The 16,919-nt window shown below is 39.3% G+C and overlaps 1 protein-coding gene across 3 annotated transcripts in view; it reads left to right on the top strand.

Moving 5' to 3' along the window:
• LOC139965564 (neural-cadherin-like) overlaps positions 1-16,919 on the top strand; it is a 54,890-nt gene that overhangs the window by 35,911 nt on the left and 2,060 nt on the right. For 2 of the 3 annotated variants that reach the window (XM_071968060.1, XM_071968059.1), the window contains 14 exons: positions 199-438; positions 1,248-1,445; positions 2,861-2,878; positions 5,602-5,705; positions 6,675-7,094; positions 7,283-7,548; positions 8,136-8,469; positions 9,113-9,231; positions 9,668-9,975; positions 10,886-11,058; positions 11,327-11,597; positions 12,326-12,503; positions 14,583-14,812; positions 16,187-16,426. In XM_071968060.1, the coding sequence (XP_071824161.1) occupies positions 199-438; positions 1,248-1,445; positions 2,861-2,878; positions 5,602-5,705; positions 6,675-7,094; positions 7,283-7,548; positions 8,136-8,469; positions 9,113-9,231; positions 9,668-9,975; positions 10,886-11,058; positions 11,327-11,597; positions 12,326-12,503; positions 14,583-14,812; positions 16,187-16,426 (3,099 nt within the window). The remainder of the gene's footprint in view (positions 1-198; positions 439-1,247; positions 1,446-2,860; positions 2,879-5,601; positions 5,706-6,674; positions 7,095-7,282; positions 7,549-8,135; positions 8,470-9,112; positions 9,232-9,667; positions 9,976-10,885; positions 11,059-11,326; positions 11,598-12,325; positions 12,504-14,582; positions 14,813-16,186; positions 16,427-16,919) is intronic. The other variant, XM_071968061.1, reaches the window with a different exon arrangement.

The following is a 16,919-nucleotide window of genomic DNA, read 5'->3' as shown; positions in this document are numbered from 1 at the left end:
TGCTGCAGAGTTTGGTCAGAAGCATGTACAGTTATAATATAGATCCAAAAAGCAGCTCTAATGATGCACAGGAGTTAAAATAATGGTCTTTCTGGCAATTTAAGAAATTGCTGATCTACAAAGTTAAGATGACAACCTCTCTTTTACTCATAATTCAACAAATTAAGAAGTAAAGTCTGTACCTGATTCTTTTCAAAGGCACCCCTCCACTTTCCGGTTCAGCGACGGTCGAAGTGACCCTGACAGATGTCGATGACACCGCTCCACGGTTTGCCGAGAACTATGTCGGCTACGTGGAAGAGAACACTACCAGAATCCAGTGGGTAGCGGTGGTCGGTGCGGTAGATGACGACCTAACACCACCTGACCCAGATTTCAGCTTCTTCATTCCCTCAAATCAGCCTGGAAAGAACTTCTTTGCTGGTACCAACAACCAAGGTATGCATATATTTTTATCAATATATGTTTATGTAACCAATTCATTAGTGTTATTTTAATCATAGATTTTTCAACAACAGTAGTATTACTTGCCAATACTTACCACATTTCCATGAACATCTTGTTTGTTTTGTTGAAGGATAAAAATCACTGATGGTGATATTGTAGTACATACACCTCATTGGACAGTTGAGTGTTCACAAAGAAAACAAGATTGACTTAAGCATAATTATACAAATTAAGAAACAGATTTGAAAGAAAAAGAAATTCAAGCTGCTAGATATTAGCTGGTGATTCAGTCTTCGCACTCGGTGTGCCTGCTGAGGCATCTTGTTAAAATGGTGTAACAAAAGGGCAGTTTGTTTTGAGAAAAAGGCAAAGATTCTGATGGATAGATGAAGGCAAATTCTTCCAGCATTTAAGCACCCTGAATAAAAAGATAATAATAATAATTGCCTTAGGGGACTACCCTTCACCTAAGACACCTCCCCATGGTCAGAATTGTTGAAGGAAACTGCAGCCTTCTTGATGTCAGTGTGCCTTATACTGTCTCTGAGTAGCTGTATGTATGTATGCTTCACTCCATCATTCATGTATCTGTATGTGCGTATGATTCATCATTCATGTAGTTGTATGTATGTATGTATGCTTCACTCCATCATTCATATTTCTGTATGTACGTATGAGTCATTATTCATGTAGTTGTATGTATGTATGTTTGCTTCTCTCCATTCATTTGGACACTGGGAGTTAAGTTTAGATTCCATGGTGTGTGTTTCAGAACGGCGTATTGCTTATTGACTTCACAGGTAACGATTCCTTCACGATCAAGACAAACGGGAATGTGAACATTGACAGAGAAGTGAACCCAAGCTTTGATCTTGTCATAGAGATCAGCGATGAAGGAGGGAACACAGGACAAAACGTGCTCCCCATTGTAGTCATAGACAAGAATGATAATCCACACCACCCAGTCACCAAATCAATGTTGGTCTATGCCTTTGAAGGTGAGTATTATGATAGAAATAAAACTGGAGTCTGTCAATTCTCTCTCAAGAGATCCTGTGTTTCATACATTTATTTATTTCTGGGGTGTGGTCAAGTATTTTATTATTTTGAATGTGTGAAGAATCCATAAATATCAATGCCAGAATTAATATGCCTTACAGTTTACATTCATATAACTTATAAATAATCTTCAAGTATAAGACAGTTTTCCGTTTTCATCAACACCCCTACCCCTCTCTACCTCCCCCTCTGTACAATCCCCTCCTCTCTCTACAACCCCCTCCCCCTCTTTACAACCCCATCCCCCTCTCTATAACCCTCTCCCCCTTTCTACAACCCCTCCCCCTTTCTACAACCCCCTCCCTGGGCCAGCATTGAATCCATATGTACCTTTAACAACACAAATCAGCGTTTATATATTCTACTTATATATTAAGTTATAAATTATATATTAATTATAAATTATTATAAATTATAAATTATATAAATTATATATTAAGTTATAAAAGCGATGTTATCAAAATTACCTTATACATCTTGCTCATTTTAATAAGCAGGCATATTATTCTGTATCGTCATTAATCTACTTACATACATTATATATATTATAACCATTGGCCTCCCCCCCCCCCATTTTATGAGGTCATACATATTAATTACTTAATTAATTTTTAGTTTAGTTTGTGAAATATGACAAGGTAATATGCCCCACGTTGAGAATAAAAGTGAGATCAGCATAGGAGAGGAAGGAATAATTTGAGTTGTTACATTATGCAGTTGTATACATGACCTTCACTCACCTGACCAAGGGAGGAGGTTGTAGAAAGAAGGGAGGGGGTTGTAGAGAGGGGTTGTAGAAAGGGGAGGGGGTTGCAGAAAGGGGGAGGGGGTTGTAGAAAGGGGGAAGGGGTTGTAGAAAGGGGGAGGGGGTTGTAGAAAAGGGGAGGGGGTTGTAGAGAGGGAGAGGTGGTTGTAGAAAGGGGAGGGGTTGTAGAAAGGGGGAGGGGGTTGTAGAGAGGGGGAGGGGGTTGTAGAGAGGGGGAGGGGTTGTAGAAAGGGGGAGGGGATTGTAGAGGGGAGGGGGTTGTAGAGAGGGGGAGGTAGAGAGGGGTAGGGGTGTTGAGCTGCAGAAAGGGGGAGTTTGCAAGTTTGTTGCATTACATTACTTTGAATCCATATATAACCTTAACAACACAAATCAGTGTTTATATATTCTATTTCTTTAGTCAAAAAATCCCATGGTTTGATAACAATTTCAATAATTGAAGTTCAACGATATTAATATATATGATATATAAATTGCTCAATAATTCCATTTAACACTGTTAATTGCATATTCACTGCAAACATATATATATATTTATACCACCACCAACCTCAATATACTTTCCTCCTACTACTGTGTCTACTACAGGAAGTGTACCCATCCGAGGTAGGTGGTTTATCCAGTGGTCTGCTTACACCGTATCCTGGTCGCTTGGCATCTTATTATCTGTTCTCTTCTCTGTTTCGTTTCCGGTGTCTGGGTCTTTAGAGATTTGCAATGCATATATCAAGTGTGCCACCTTTGCAGCCTTTTTTCGTTAATATTTTTTAATGGCATGTGTTTCCCTCCAAATCTGAAGTTTTCTCCCCATAGCATTTAATTCACTTGTAGAAATGCATCATTGAAATGAAATGAACGACAAACTTGTGATTCCAAAATAAGCCTTCCTGACAAATGTCTTCGAGTGTTTATTTCCCTCTGGTATTAAAGTTCATACCATGTTCTTTTAAAATCTGTTTCAGTTTTGCTAGAGATTCCCCCCAAAAAATTCCAGTTTCTCTGACTACACACAAAATGTAATATTTTTTCCCTCAAAATATGACGTAGTTTGTAAAAGATTTAAAGTGTGCAGATTGATATATGCAGTGTTGTCGCTACTTGCCTTCTTGTCATTACTGTGCATAGTCTGTTCCTGACCTCTATCCTGTTTCATTTGATTCTTATTTCATCAACGTCTGCTCTTTGGGAAACATTCCATCATCCTATCGTACTAACGTGCTCTGACCGTTTAGTCGGAAACCGAGACCTCTCTAATTTCAGCCGGTTAGGTTGTGGTGACATTTCATCTTCTGTAATATTACTCTCTCGATACTGTCAGGGATCAGTACTTGTCTTGTTGTTAGACAATGATGCTGGCATGGGCGTCTAAAGAACTCTTGTTAGTTATGAATAGAAATATTCCAGCAATCTATAAAAAATGGAATAAAAAATAGAGAAATAAATTAATATAGAAAAAGAAAACGAAAGAAATGTTAATCCAGACTTGACTTCAGATTCTTGAAAACATTTCAGTTATCCATCTGGACAATCTCTTGTTGAATGATTTGGTTGGTGGTTTCCATTGGGGGAGGGCGGGGTGTTAAGGGGGATGATAATTCCTGACACTTTACAAGGGCATAACCTCGTTCAAAGAAGTTAAAAATGTTAAAAACAAACTAAATATTGCTGTATTGTGACAGGCTTCATTCTCATTTTTTCTCGAAGAAACTTATCTCTTCCTACCCTTACCTCTCTTAATTTCCATTTTTGTCTAACTATTTCACGATAACCATATCTCTCTAACAATCGTTTAGTATCGATTTAATATACATAGGTGGACAGTATCAGATTATATCTGGTGTGACCTTGTGTAAATGGATGGAAAGCTTTGGCAATATGACTCATTAGTTTGTTTTGTTTTTTACTGTTGAACTCATAACCTTCAGTTCAATGCACATCAAACGGATTACTCTCACAGTTTTAAGAAAGTGTAGGAATAATTTCCATCGACACAAAATAATTTGACTCCTAAAGAAACTGATTCCCCTTAATTACCTCACCTTCCTTGTTGAAATAGTTTGGTGATAATTCATGTTGCATATTCAGTAACCCCTCATGCTGCATATTCAGTAACCCCTTAAGCTGCCTATTCAGTAACCCCTCATGTTGACTCTAACAGTGACTCTAACAGTACAGCCTAACCTAATTTTCTATTCTTTATATGTATGTTATCCTAATCCATACCTAGATATGAGTCTTCTTTGCATGCTTTTGTTTGTAGGAAGTGACTTCCCTCGGATGGTTTGGTTGAACTTTATTTATCATTTAAGGGATTTGAGTTATTATGTTACCTGTGAGATGAACTCATGTTGGACATCTATCCAGTAAGATGGAGGCATGAAACACTTTCATTGTTGTTCCCTAATTTATTTTGTACAATCCGAGATACAAACCACTAGTTACCCTGTTGTTAAAAAGACCTCTTTGAAGGGAAACTTGGAAGAATGAGAATTGTTGATAATTGGCAGACTTGTCGCAGTTTGCATAATTTTTTGAAAAAGTATGAAATTCTGTGTTACCACATATTTTAGAAAATAATATGAAATTAAGAACTACAGTAAATTGGATGATAATGAACCATCTAAGTGCAATATTTACCATTTAAATTTGTCATATTGAAGTTATGAGTTCAGAGACAATAAACTTGTTGACACTTACTTGATGAGAATGAAACTCTATTAAATTTGGTTCAAAATGAAAAAGTCAGCAAACAATTCCTTCTTACATTGTTATTATTTATACAGAGGTTAAAAAAAAAATCAAGAAAACATAAAACAGCAGTTGAAAGAAAATGGGACAAGAGTTCTTCACACTAGCCTACAATGATATTTGATGCAGCCGCTCTCTATTTCGATTCGGTAAAATATTTGAGAACTAATATTAGACTCGATGATCCTGTAACATTGCAGGTTCATTAGCCTAACTAGTTATTAGAATCATCTGAAAAAAAATAAAATGGAGCAATGTTCCAAGTTGTTGAAACGTTCCATTTTGGCGCTAGATTTTGTTTGTTTTACTGGAATCGGTCATTTATGAGAAAAATATAGAAAAATTCTTAGATCATCACTTGCAATCTTTCATACTCTGAGGTGTTACTCAGAAGGTTGTGTGAAAATTCCATAAATTTGTGACCGAATTTTAATAGTGTTAAAGGTTAAAAAGTCAACCTATTTACTGACTTTTACTCTTCTTTTTATATCCTCTTTTTAGTCAAATTAACAAAATCCATCCCAAGATCTTGATATTGCCATTCACGTTTTGATTAACTCTGTCTTTAAATTATTTCTCAGGTGCCGTTCCTAACATTGGCATCGGATTCGTGGGAGTGAACGACCTAGATATCCTGGAGGATAAGACCTACACTGTTATGAGTGGAGAGAGCCAGTATATAAATGTAAGTTAACCTCACCAGTTTGTTGGTTCTTGATTCTTTTGCCGTGAGAGATACCAACATTTAACACCAATTCTTAAAGATCTTCACTGGCTTAGAATTGTGGACAGAATCAATTATAAAATTCTTGTCCTTGTGTTCAATGCAAGCAATGGTTTAGCTACAAGAGCTTCTCCAAGAATACAGCCCTAGCAGGGTGCTTCATTCAAGCGTACAACATATGCTAAGTGTTCCTATTGTTCGCACTTCCACAACTGGATAAAAGCGGTTTTCAAATTCTAATATTATTATTATAATTATTATTATCTCAAGACACTAGAGAATTTGAGACTGCCCCGACATAATTTGCTTGTCTCCTTTGATGTTGCTTTTCTTGTATGTCGACCGTATATTGTTGTACAGTATTTTCACAATGCTTGGAAGCAACAATGTTCGTTTGAAGTCGTAGCAATGATCTTTCTGATCTCCGCTCTGCTATATTTTTATCCTTTAGTGTGATGTACAAGTTTCATTTGTTTGTTGGTTTTCGTCCAAAATAAGATGGAAAGATATGTTGATGGTAGAGGAAGTTGCACTAAGCTAGCAGAAACTTTGCCTTGCATCATGAATCCATTGTTTTATAAAGTATGTTTTGATATGCTGTGATGTATAGTATAATGTAGCTGTAATGGAGCCATGTTTTAACGTTACATATTTAATGTTATTTGATACAGTATGTGTTGCTGCTTTGTGGGGTCTATGTTGTGATATGTAACTTGGTCTGACACTCGTAGCTGCTTTATCTAATCAGTACATAACAATTTTCATGCGATGTTTGTATTCGGTTTGAGGAATTTATGCAGTTGTATAATTGTTGGTAGTTAATAAAAGAGATGAAGGGGAGAAAAAACCCAGAAGGTATCTACTATATAATTCCAATCTGCTGTTAACATCACTGATTACACAACGTCTGTTTATGATTTCTTGTCATAGGTTGATGTAGACACCGGTCTGGTGGAGATTGCAGCCGGTACCCCCGCTACCGATACCGGTGGTCCGTACACTCTGGATGTGTTGGTGTCTGACGGTGGCAAATACGATGATGTCACCAGCACCATCGTCATCACCGTCAAAGAGGTCCCTCGGGAGGCAGTCTTTAAATCCGGCTCCCTGAGGCTGTCGGGGATAACACCCGAGGAATTCATCACCCCTATGGGAGGTCCGAGTGCGATGGAAAAACTCTTGAAACTCCTGTCGACTATCACAGGAGCTAAAGAGGAAAACATTGATATCTTCACAGTCTTACCGGTGCCCGACATGGAAAACACCGTCGATGTACGATATTCCGCTCACGGATCTCCTTACTACTCGGCCGAGAGGCTCAACGGCGACGCGGAAAGTAAGATCGCCTTGGTGAGTCACAAGAAGCCCGGTCTATTACAGAAGTCTGGATAAATTCAGTCTCCCTGTGCTATTGTGTAGTAATATAGTTTAGTTAACTATCCATGGGTAATATCTTCTGTACATACCGAGATGTGTTCTATCATGTGAAATGCAATATTTGAATTAAACTTCGCTCCTGTTTTGTCCGTTTTTGTCAGATCGAGTCTACCCTTACAGGCGTCACCGTAGAAGCCATCTATATCGATGAATGCGGTTCTGCAGAATGCGAGGCAGATTGTTCCAACGTCTTGACGATCGACCCCGATCCAGTGGTCATAAATTCGGTCGAGGCATCGATGGTCGGCATCAACGCCTTCATTTCACCGTTCTGCGGCTGTGCCGCCAGGGATGGCGATGTGGGAACGTGCATAGGTCACTACTGTCATAATGGTGGCACCTGCGAGGATACGTTTTCAGGTCCCAAGTAAGGACAGAAAAACTATGCTCTTTTTTTAGCTTTTTTGCAGTGATATCCTGTAAGAAATGCATATTTAAGCAAATTATTGTACCGTTACTGAAGAGGATTTTACTTCCATCCTTTTTCTCTTCAGTTGCCTGTCATTTATTTTATGTGTCAAATATTGAAAACGTGCAAACAGTTAGTTCATATAGGTGTATTGCTATAACATAGGCTGGAGAAACATATCTCACATTTTCAGTGGATGTGGCTGTTAATAGGCTAACATCAATGATGTTCCATTGAGAACTATTAGTTTCTCTCTGAAGATCATGCTTGAATCGAAAAGTGAGGCTCTTTAAATATTAAGTGTTTCTTGTGAAGTATTATCAAGTGGGATACAGCCCCACTTAAAGAACAAAGTCAGTAAATTCATGTGCCCCTAAGAGTAATTTATAGTTTCAAAATTTTCAGTCCAAAATAACATGCCACCATAGCTGTCCATGAAGATTCTTTTTGACTGTGTTGAACTCTGCCATTTTCTTTGATGAATGTTTCATGGACTAAGGTTGACATAATCTTTAAACTCAAAGTTTTTGCGTTCACTCCCACAGATGTAAATGTGAAGAGGGCTTCACAGGGCCCGACTGCCAAGGCACCACTCGTTCCTTTGGGGGTGACGATTACGCCATCCTTCCCACCCTTGAGATGTGCAGCGAGACACGAACCAGTGTGGAGTTCATTACCAGGGAGTCCTCTGGACTGATATTATATAATGGACCCACCTCAAAGTTAGGCCCACAGGATTACATCCTCCTGCAGCTTAGGGCAGGCAAACCCCTCCTCAGAATGGACTTAGGTGCTGGGGACCTCACTATGGAGGTTACCAACAATGGTGCTCTAAATGATGGCAAATGGCATAAAGTAGACATCTTTAGAAATGGACTTGTAAGTTATTACCATTTTTGTGTAACCCATATTTTATGAATGCAACATTTATTCTTCCTAGTCTTGTGGTACAAACTGTACAAAAATAATTGCTGAGTTTAAGGTGATATCCATCTCAAGCAATAAATCTCAATAAATTATCTAACCATAAATTTGAAACACTGCTTTGAAAGGAAATAGTCAAACCAGTTTTTTCTATTTTTCTTCTTTTTTTTTTAACTATGTTGAATGACCCCCCCCCCCCCCCCGATCTATTTCAGTTTTGGATAAACTGGATAAACTTTCCTGTCCACAGCCTAAAATATGTTGTGCCATTAAACTTACTTGTATCGTATATTACAAACCTACAATCTGCTTGGATTGCCATCACGACTGTAATATTTCCTGTTTATTATTTTGTAAGCTATTAAGTCTTGGCGTTTTCCATCTTACCAGAATCAAAGTTCATTGGGCTTTCTTTCTACTTTCCCCCATGTCTGTTTCTGTAGCTAGAATGGTTTGTATCCTTTCTTGTCATTTTGCTTTTTTGATAAAAAGTAGGCTAACATGTTGGTTTACAGACTGCTTAGTAATTAACACAACAACTATTTTTTTTTTATCAGTAGGTAGGCTTATTCATTGTTGTTTTTTTTTCCCTCCACAGGATGTTGAACTTGTGATCGATGACTGTGCATCGGCTTCCGTCTTTGAGAATCACACAACCAGCGTATTTTCAAACTCTGATTTATGTAAGGCCAGCGCAACGCTACCAGGAGACGAAACGTGAGTTATGCCCTAAAAGACCGTTCCTAAAATGCCAAGAGCTGTTTATTCACAGAATATATGTAATCCTCATGCAAACTTTTACCTGCACATAGCATCTTTGGACGCTTCCTTGCAAGCAAATAACAGACACTATAAACTATATTAGTGTTGCAGTCACAAAACTGTCCACAAGATCATTTACTGATAACCATATCTGTAGTCATACAATTTTTTGCTACATTTATGTACATCCGTTTCATTGTTTAATGTTCCATATTTTGTGCATAATATTCAGTTTGGTAGATCCATCAGTGATGCTGGTCTGTTATCATCTCGAGTTTTTCCTTTGGTTGGCTGTAAATAATACTTCTCTTCACACCATCCATCTCTGTGGATTGTAATGTTACTACGAGTGCCCTGATGACAATTCCTTGCATTATATTTTTACCTACAGAGTCTTCCACGCCAATAAACCGTTGCAGCTGGGAGGTGTGAATCCAAATTTAGAGTATCCGCAAACCCTGGGCTTGGATTCGGTGGATGGATTCAACGGCTGCATTCGAAATGTTGATCAGGACAGTACTCTATATGATCTCTACGATGTGGATGAAGCGTCCTCCGGCAGCCAGCCAGGATGTCCGGACGCAGACAAACATTGTGATGCCTTGAGACCTCCCTGTATCAACGGTGTCTGTGATGCAGACTTCTCTGGTGCTGTCTGCATCTGTAATCCTGGCTGGTTTGGTGACGGCTGCGACCAAGGTTTGTGACCAAAACTCAGTATTGGTAGCTAGTCATGACCAAAAGTCAGTATTGGTAGCTAGTCATGACCAAAAGTCAGTATTGCTAGCTAGTCACGACCAAACTCAGTATTGCTAGCTAGTCACGACCAAACTCAGTATTGCTAGCTAGTCATGACCAAACTCAGTATTGCTAGCTAGTCATGACCAAAAGTCAGTATTGCTAGCTAGTCACGACCAAACTCAGTATTGCTAGCTAGTCATGACCAAACTCAGTATTGCTAGCTAGTCATAAATGATGATGAAGCATGAATTATTTAGTGAAAGTTTGCTGTCCAGTTTATCAAGTCAGACCAGCTATTTCCATTATTGAAATGCCTCTTTCTGAAGTGAAGTAAGTCTTTTAAGGAGAAAGAAAGCCTAATTAAATTTGTTGCTGTACACATCAACAGCTTTGACCATATCCTATTGGCTGCGGGGACATAAACCAGAAAGTCACACAACCATCGGAAGTTAGACATTTGACTCCTTCCTTGGTATTTCAAAGAGCCTTTATGTCAGTCATACCTTCATATTTAATTTATCCTGTAATAACTTCATGAAATCTACAAGCAGCAATCTTAACGGAAGAGAATGATCTTTCATGCCCTCTTTTCTTCATCATTTTGCAAATACCTTCTAGGCTCTCATTTTCGTATCATTCTACGAACGATTACAGATAGACCCAGAAATATCATCAGATCTCTCTACCTATGCACTCTGCTTTATGTCCAAAGTCACTTGGACAAAATTGATTTAATCATAGAAACTAGACAAGTTTGAAGATAGCTGTCTTCACAGACTGGTTAATAGTGATATAGGATCACATAACAACTTTCTATCTCTCTCTCTCTCTTAGTAGTTTGTTATCTTGTTATTTGTTTCATTTGCAGAACTGGATGCTTACGACTTCTTGGACAGCAGTTATGTCACATACCAGCTGAAGACAAACCTTCCTTTACCGGACAGAGAATCCAGTTATAAGATTATGATTAGAACTAGACAACAGACTGGACGGGTCTGGCAGATAACTAATGCAAATACATTTGAGCATGTAACCATGCAGGTAAATATCTGTTGTACCACTATCCATGCCCCCACCCCCCCCAACACCCTCAATCGGCCACCCCCTGTCACACATCGCCTTCACTTACATTACCATGGTTCTTGCATTTTCTCTAAAATAAGACTGGGTCCTCTTTTCAAGGTGTGTTGTTTTTCAAGAAGAGAAACAGAATGAAGGCGATGCCATTGCTCGCTATTTGTTGCGATATTGAAACAGTTTTTGATTACATATCCGTCAGATTTTGAATCCTTACTTTTGATTCATGCAGCTTCAAGATGGCTACCTGATGTCTTCTTGGCATCTTGGTGATAACACAATATCGGTCACCTTGGATAAATATCCCCTTGACAACGGAGAATGGCACAGCATATTCTTCTATCGCTATGACAACTACATCCAGATCAAGGTAGATGGCGGGGGCGGTGTCCGCCAGGCAGAGAATCGTGACAGCTCTTTCCGTGTTTTGCAAGTTGATCGAGACAATCTGGTGGTGGGGGCTGAACTCCTATACGGAGTGACAGTTTCCAGTGATTTTGTGGGTGAGTTTTAGTTGAAATATTCATTGCTAGGGTAACCTAACCTGTTTGTTCATTGTTAAAGTAACCTCTTTGTTCGTCGTTAGAGTAACCGCTTTGTTCGTTGTTAAAGTAACCTCTTAGTTCGTCGTTAGAGTAACCTCTTTGTTCGTTGTTAAAGTAACCTCTTTGTTCGTTGTTAGAGTAACCTCTTTGTTCGTTGTTAAAGTTACCTCTTTGTTCGTTGTTAGAGTAACCTCTTTGTTTGTTGTTAAAGTAACCTCTTTGTTCGTTGTTAGAGTAACCTCTTCGTTCATTAGAGTAACCTCTTTGTTCATTAGAGTAACCTCTTTTTTCGTTGTAAGAGTAACCTCTTTGTTCGTTGTTAGAGTAACCTCTTAGTTTGTTGTTAGAGTAACCTCTTAGTTCATTGTTAGAGTAACCTCTTTGTTCATGGTTAGAGTAACCTCTTTGTTCATTGTTAGAGTAACCTCTTTGTTCATTGTTAGAGTAACCTCTTTGTTCATTGTTAGAGTAACCTCTTTGTTCATTGTTAGAGTAACCTCTTTGTTCATTGTTAGAGTAACCTCTTTGTTCATTGTTAGAGTAACCTCTCTGTTAATTGTTAGATTAACCTTGGCGGTCTTGCTTTAATGAAATCGCCCTTCTGCTGTGCCTATGTTAGAATATTCTAAACACTGCCCTATTGTCATCATCTTATTCTAAATCTTTCTGCTTTTGCATCCTGACAGGTTGCATGAAAGATCCAAGGATCGGAGACAATTACCTCGGAGTGACTGAAACGAGCGAGTTTGCCAGTCCTATGGCGGTCAATGTAAACGAGGGATGTCCTACCGAACCCTGCCCGGGCAGTAGTATGTGTATTGCCCCATTAGTTTGTTTCGACATCTGGAGGGCTTTTGAATGCAGGTAAAAATAGCGATTTCTCTTAAAAAAGTCCAATCCTCTCCAGTTATTTCAAACATTTTAGAGAACTTTGAATTTGTAGAAAATTGTACACACAGTCCTTGCTTAATCTACATGTGCCCATAAAATAAGTCTTTGAACTATTTAAGAAATAAATTGATTGCAACTGTGATTGACAGTGAGGATCGGACAGAGAACCCCGCCCACCCCCGCCCCCTTCACCCCCCACCACCATCCATTATTATGATATGTAACCTTTACTTGTAAGGTCAATTGTGAGCACTAGTCCCTGAATATGCTAGAAAGACAAAGAAATGGTCAGGTATGGTCAATCTGTTTACTCCATCAGACAGTAGCGCAAACTAACTGAGAATCTGTAAATGGCGGATATTTTTAATAGTGTTTGCACGGGTTATCCGGGTACCCGGGTACCCGCCCGACGTGATACTACCCGGTTCCTAATTTATTACCCGAATCCTAAGCAAAGTGTGATTTAAAAAAAAAAAAAAAAAATGACAAACCGACGGTTAGGCAGATTTCCCATTGACTTAGTGTGGTGTAACGCTACAATGTGGTCGAAGATAACAGCAATAACGAGCTCGACGCGATACTACCCGGTTCCTAATTTATTACCCGAATCATACGCAGTGTGATTGTTTAAAAAAAAAATTGCAAACCGATGGTTAGGCTGATTTCCCATTGACTTAGTGTGTTGTTAGGCTACCATGTGTTCGAAGATAACAGCAATAACGAAAGCTTTCCATAGATATCTTATAACTGCGTCACAATTTCAGCTAATAAACAGATGGCTAGGCTAGACTACCCCCATTGACTTAGTGTGGTGTTAGGCAACCATGTGGTCGAACGTAACAGCAATAACGAAAGTATTCCATGGATGTCTTATAACTGCGTCACAACTCCAGCAAATAAATAGATGGTTAGGCTTAACTAGATTTCTCATTGACTTAGTGTGGTGTTAGGCTATCATGTGGAAGAAATTATTATTTATTCATTCGTTTATTTCAAAGAAGGAAACGCTGACAATGAATTTTACGCGATGTTTATGGATTATAGACGGGATAACTAAAAAATAGTAATCGCAAGTGGCTTTTTACTAATCGTTTATTCCAAATGCGATCAAATTGCGCGAATCGCGCAATCTCGCGGCTAATGCGAACCCTGGGCCTGCATAGTAGATAGTAGTAGTATTAAAACTGTTTAAGAGCTAAATTGGATATTTATATGGTTTGATACAATAGACGTGCACGAGCTAACATAAGCAGCGGCGGCAGTGCGATGTTAGTAGTAATGCTAATTATAATTAAATAATTAATTTATTAACAAGTTAATGAAAGAAACAGAAGCAAATAGAAATTATTTAGGGAGGTTTTATACCTTATCTTACACCTACGTATTTGAACATGAAAACATTGTCAGTAGAGAATATAATGCATTTATTACAGCATCCAATATGTAATTTCTTGAAAATCGTGATACACGAGGGTAAACAAATTTTTTCCGGGTACCCGGATACCCGACGGGTAACGGCCCTCGGGTACCCGGTTCCCGATTTTTGGACCCGTGTAAACACTAATTTTTAACATGATTTATTGTCCCGTCAATATTATTTAAGCTGTTCTGCACATCTGCCCCAAATGTTAACATACGAACGTTTCTAAGAGTTCTCAGTACGAGTGTCCCAGAGGAGTCTGACCAAGCAAAGTATATGTAGACGTCGATGAATGTTAAAATCAGACAAATATATGGATTGTGGAAATGATTTGAGAGTGGAAGGTAGGTAAAATAGGTGTTTGAAATTTGACCAGGTGTGACCATTATTTAACTTCTAGTTAATTGTGGCATATTATGGATAACATTTTAAGAGTGCATTAAAAAAAAGTAATGAGAGTAAAATAACCTAGAAACCAGTTTAACCATCCCCACTTATATAAACCACTGCTTCTGGCAGAAACATTGTCAAAACCTTAGGCTTTATGATAATACATTTTGCAGATTCTTCCTTGTAAGAATATTATTCTGCTAATAATTTTTTGATGGACTCTCTGCTGTTTCTATCGATAGATGTGCCATGGGGTATACCTTATTGGACGATGCCTGTGTGGACGCACAGGACTGCAGCAGCAATCCATGCCAGAACGGTGCGAAGTGTATGGACAAGTTTGACGACTATGAATGCATGTGTCCGAAGGACTTCACTGGAAAAGATTGCGACTTGAAGAGTGAGGCGGTCTTCCTGACGATCAGAGCCGGAGGAATCATCCCTATCGTGGCTTGTTTGCTGCTGTTACTCCGTAAGTTTGGCAGCTTTGAATCCATCGTTTTGCAAACCATTTCATCTTCAGTTGATTTGGGTTTAATCGGCTCAGGTTCACTCACAATTAGATTTAACAGAGAGTAGATTGTAAAGTTGAACTTAACTTGTTGCATTTATTAACGAGGTCAACAAGTTGCTGTCTAATACCTTGAAGAAGTATGTTCCTCGTGAAAATAGGAGGGAAGGAAAACAAGCAGTGGACGCTCAGACCTACAGCGTTGTCGTATGACAGTCTATATTGGCCTAAGCTTAGTACTTTGCACTGGTGTGGTTTACTATGGCTAATTATGTCTCAGTTTTATAAGAGAAGAAAACTTTGAAAAAATAAAGAGAATCAGAACCTTTGGGAAAAGTACCATTGGAAACTTCTAGCGATGCCTCAGATTGCTCAAATTTAGGGCTAAATACCCCGGAAATAGGCATGGTGATTTCCTTGTCATGGAATTTTGTATCGAGGCATTGTTGGTAGAAGTCATCAAGGGTCTTACAGGTGCAAATTTTCGTTGATAGGAACCAAAGCGCCCTAACAGGTTCACATGCCAGTTCTGTCGATAGGAACCAAAGCGCCCTAATAGGTTCCCATGCCAGTTCTGTTGATAGGCACCAAAGTGCCCTAACAGGTTCACATGCCAGTTCTGTTGATAGGAACCAAAGTGCCCTAACAGGTTCACATGCCAGTTCTGCTGATAGGCACCAAAGCGCCCTAACAGGTTCACATGCCAGTTCTGTCGAAAGGAACCAAAGCGCCCTAATAGGTTCCCATGCCAGTTCTGTTGATAGGCACCAAAGTGCCCTAACAGGTTCACATGCCAGTTCTGTTGATAGGAACCAAAGTGCCCTAACAGGTTCACATGCCAGTTCTGCTGATAGGCACCAAAGCGCCCTAACAGGTTCAAATGTCAGTTCTGTCGATAGGAACCAAAGCGCCCTAATAGGTTCCCATGCCAGTTCTGTTGATAGGCACCAAAGCGCCCTAACAGGTTCACATGCCAGTTCTGTTGATAGGAACCAAATTGCCCTAACAGGTTCACATGCCAGTTCTGCTGATAGGCACCAAAGCGCCCTAACAGGTTCACATGCCAGTTCTGTCGATAGGAACCAAAGCGCCCTAACAGGTTCACATACCAGTACTATTGATAGGCACCAAAGCGCCCTAACAGGTTCGCATGCCAGTTCTATTGATAGGCACCAAAGCACTAAAAGACAGAAATCTATGATAGTTGTGTATTATCAGTCCTGCTTATATCCTGAACAATTATGACAGCATCCGTTAGCCGGTAGTCAAACCCCCCCCCCCCCCCCCCCGGTAAGACTGGTACAAAATAAATGATTTTCTCTCCTTTGGTTACAGTCCTTTTACTTCTGTTCATCGTCTATAAACGAACGGAGGACAAGAAGAACGCTCTGGCTTTTGCAGTGGATCCGGAAGATGACATGAGAGAGAACTTTATTAATTACGATGAGGAGGGAGGGGAGAAAGACCAGACAGCATACGACATCACCATGCTGAGAAAACCGGTGCAACCATCTCCTATAGTACCCAGACCAGTTAAAACACTGGAGGATGTCCCTCAGAGATCAATCCCAAGGGGTAAGATATAGCTACTTGGTCTTTGTGCTGGGGCAATTTACAAAGAGTTGAAAACATGTAAATAGAGATCTTGCACAATGTGTTCTCTTCAAAAGTCATCCTGTCAAATTTTTAGCAACTTGGTGTGTAACTTTGGGTCTCTTTGAGGTGAAATTAGGGAATTTAGAAATCTTTAATTTCCACAAATAATGTCAGCCATTATGGAAAAAAAAAATATGCCAAAATCGCAATAATTTGCTCATGGCAGACGCTTCACTACAGTTGGTGGAGTATTAGCGCTCTTACTCAAATAATGGTGTACTGTCCTGTACAGCTGAACAGTAAGCAGTGGGGTATGTTCGGTGTCTAACCTAAATACCCTCCACTTAATGATCAAGTTTCTTACGTCTCGTTTGGTCGTATTGAATTTCCATCGATGCCCTCGTTAGTTTGGCGTGCAGGGGGTTGCGTTAATTACGTTAATGGTATCTATACCGTGATCAATGCATTTTGT

The sequence above is a fragment of the Apostichopus japonicus genome, chromosome 3 (assembly GCF_037975245.1).
Source record: "Apostichopus japonicus isolate 1M-3 chromosome 3, ASM3797524v1, whole genome shotgun sequence".
Lineage (NCBI taxonomy): Eukaryota > Metazoa > Echinodermata > Holothuroidea > Aspidochirotida > Stichopodidae > Apostichopus > Apostichopus japonicus.
This window is presented reverse-complemented; position numbering and strand designations above follow the sequence as displayed.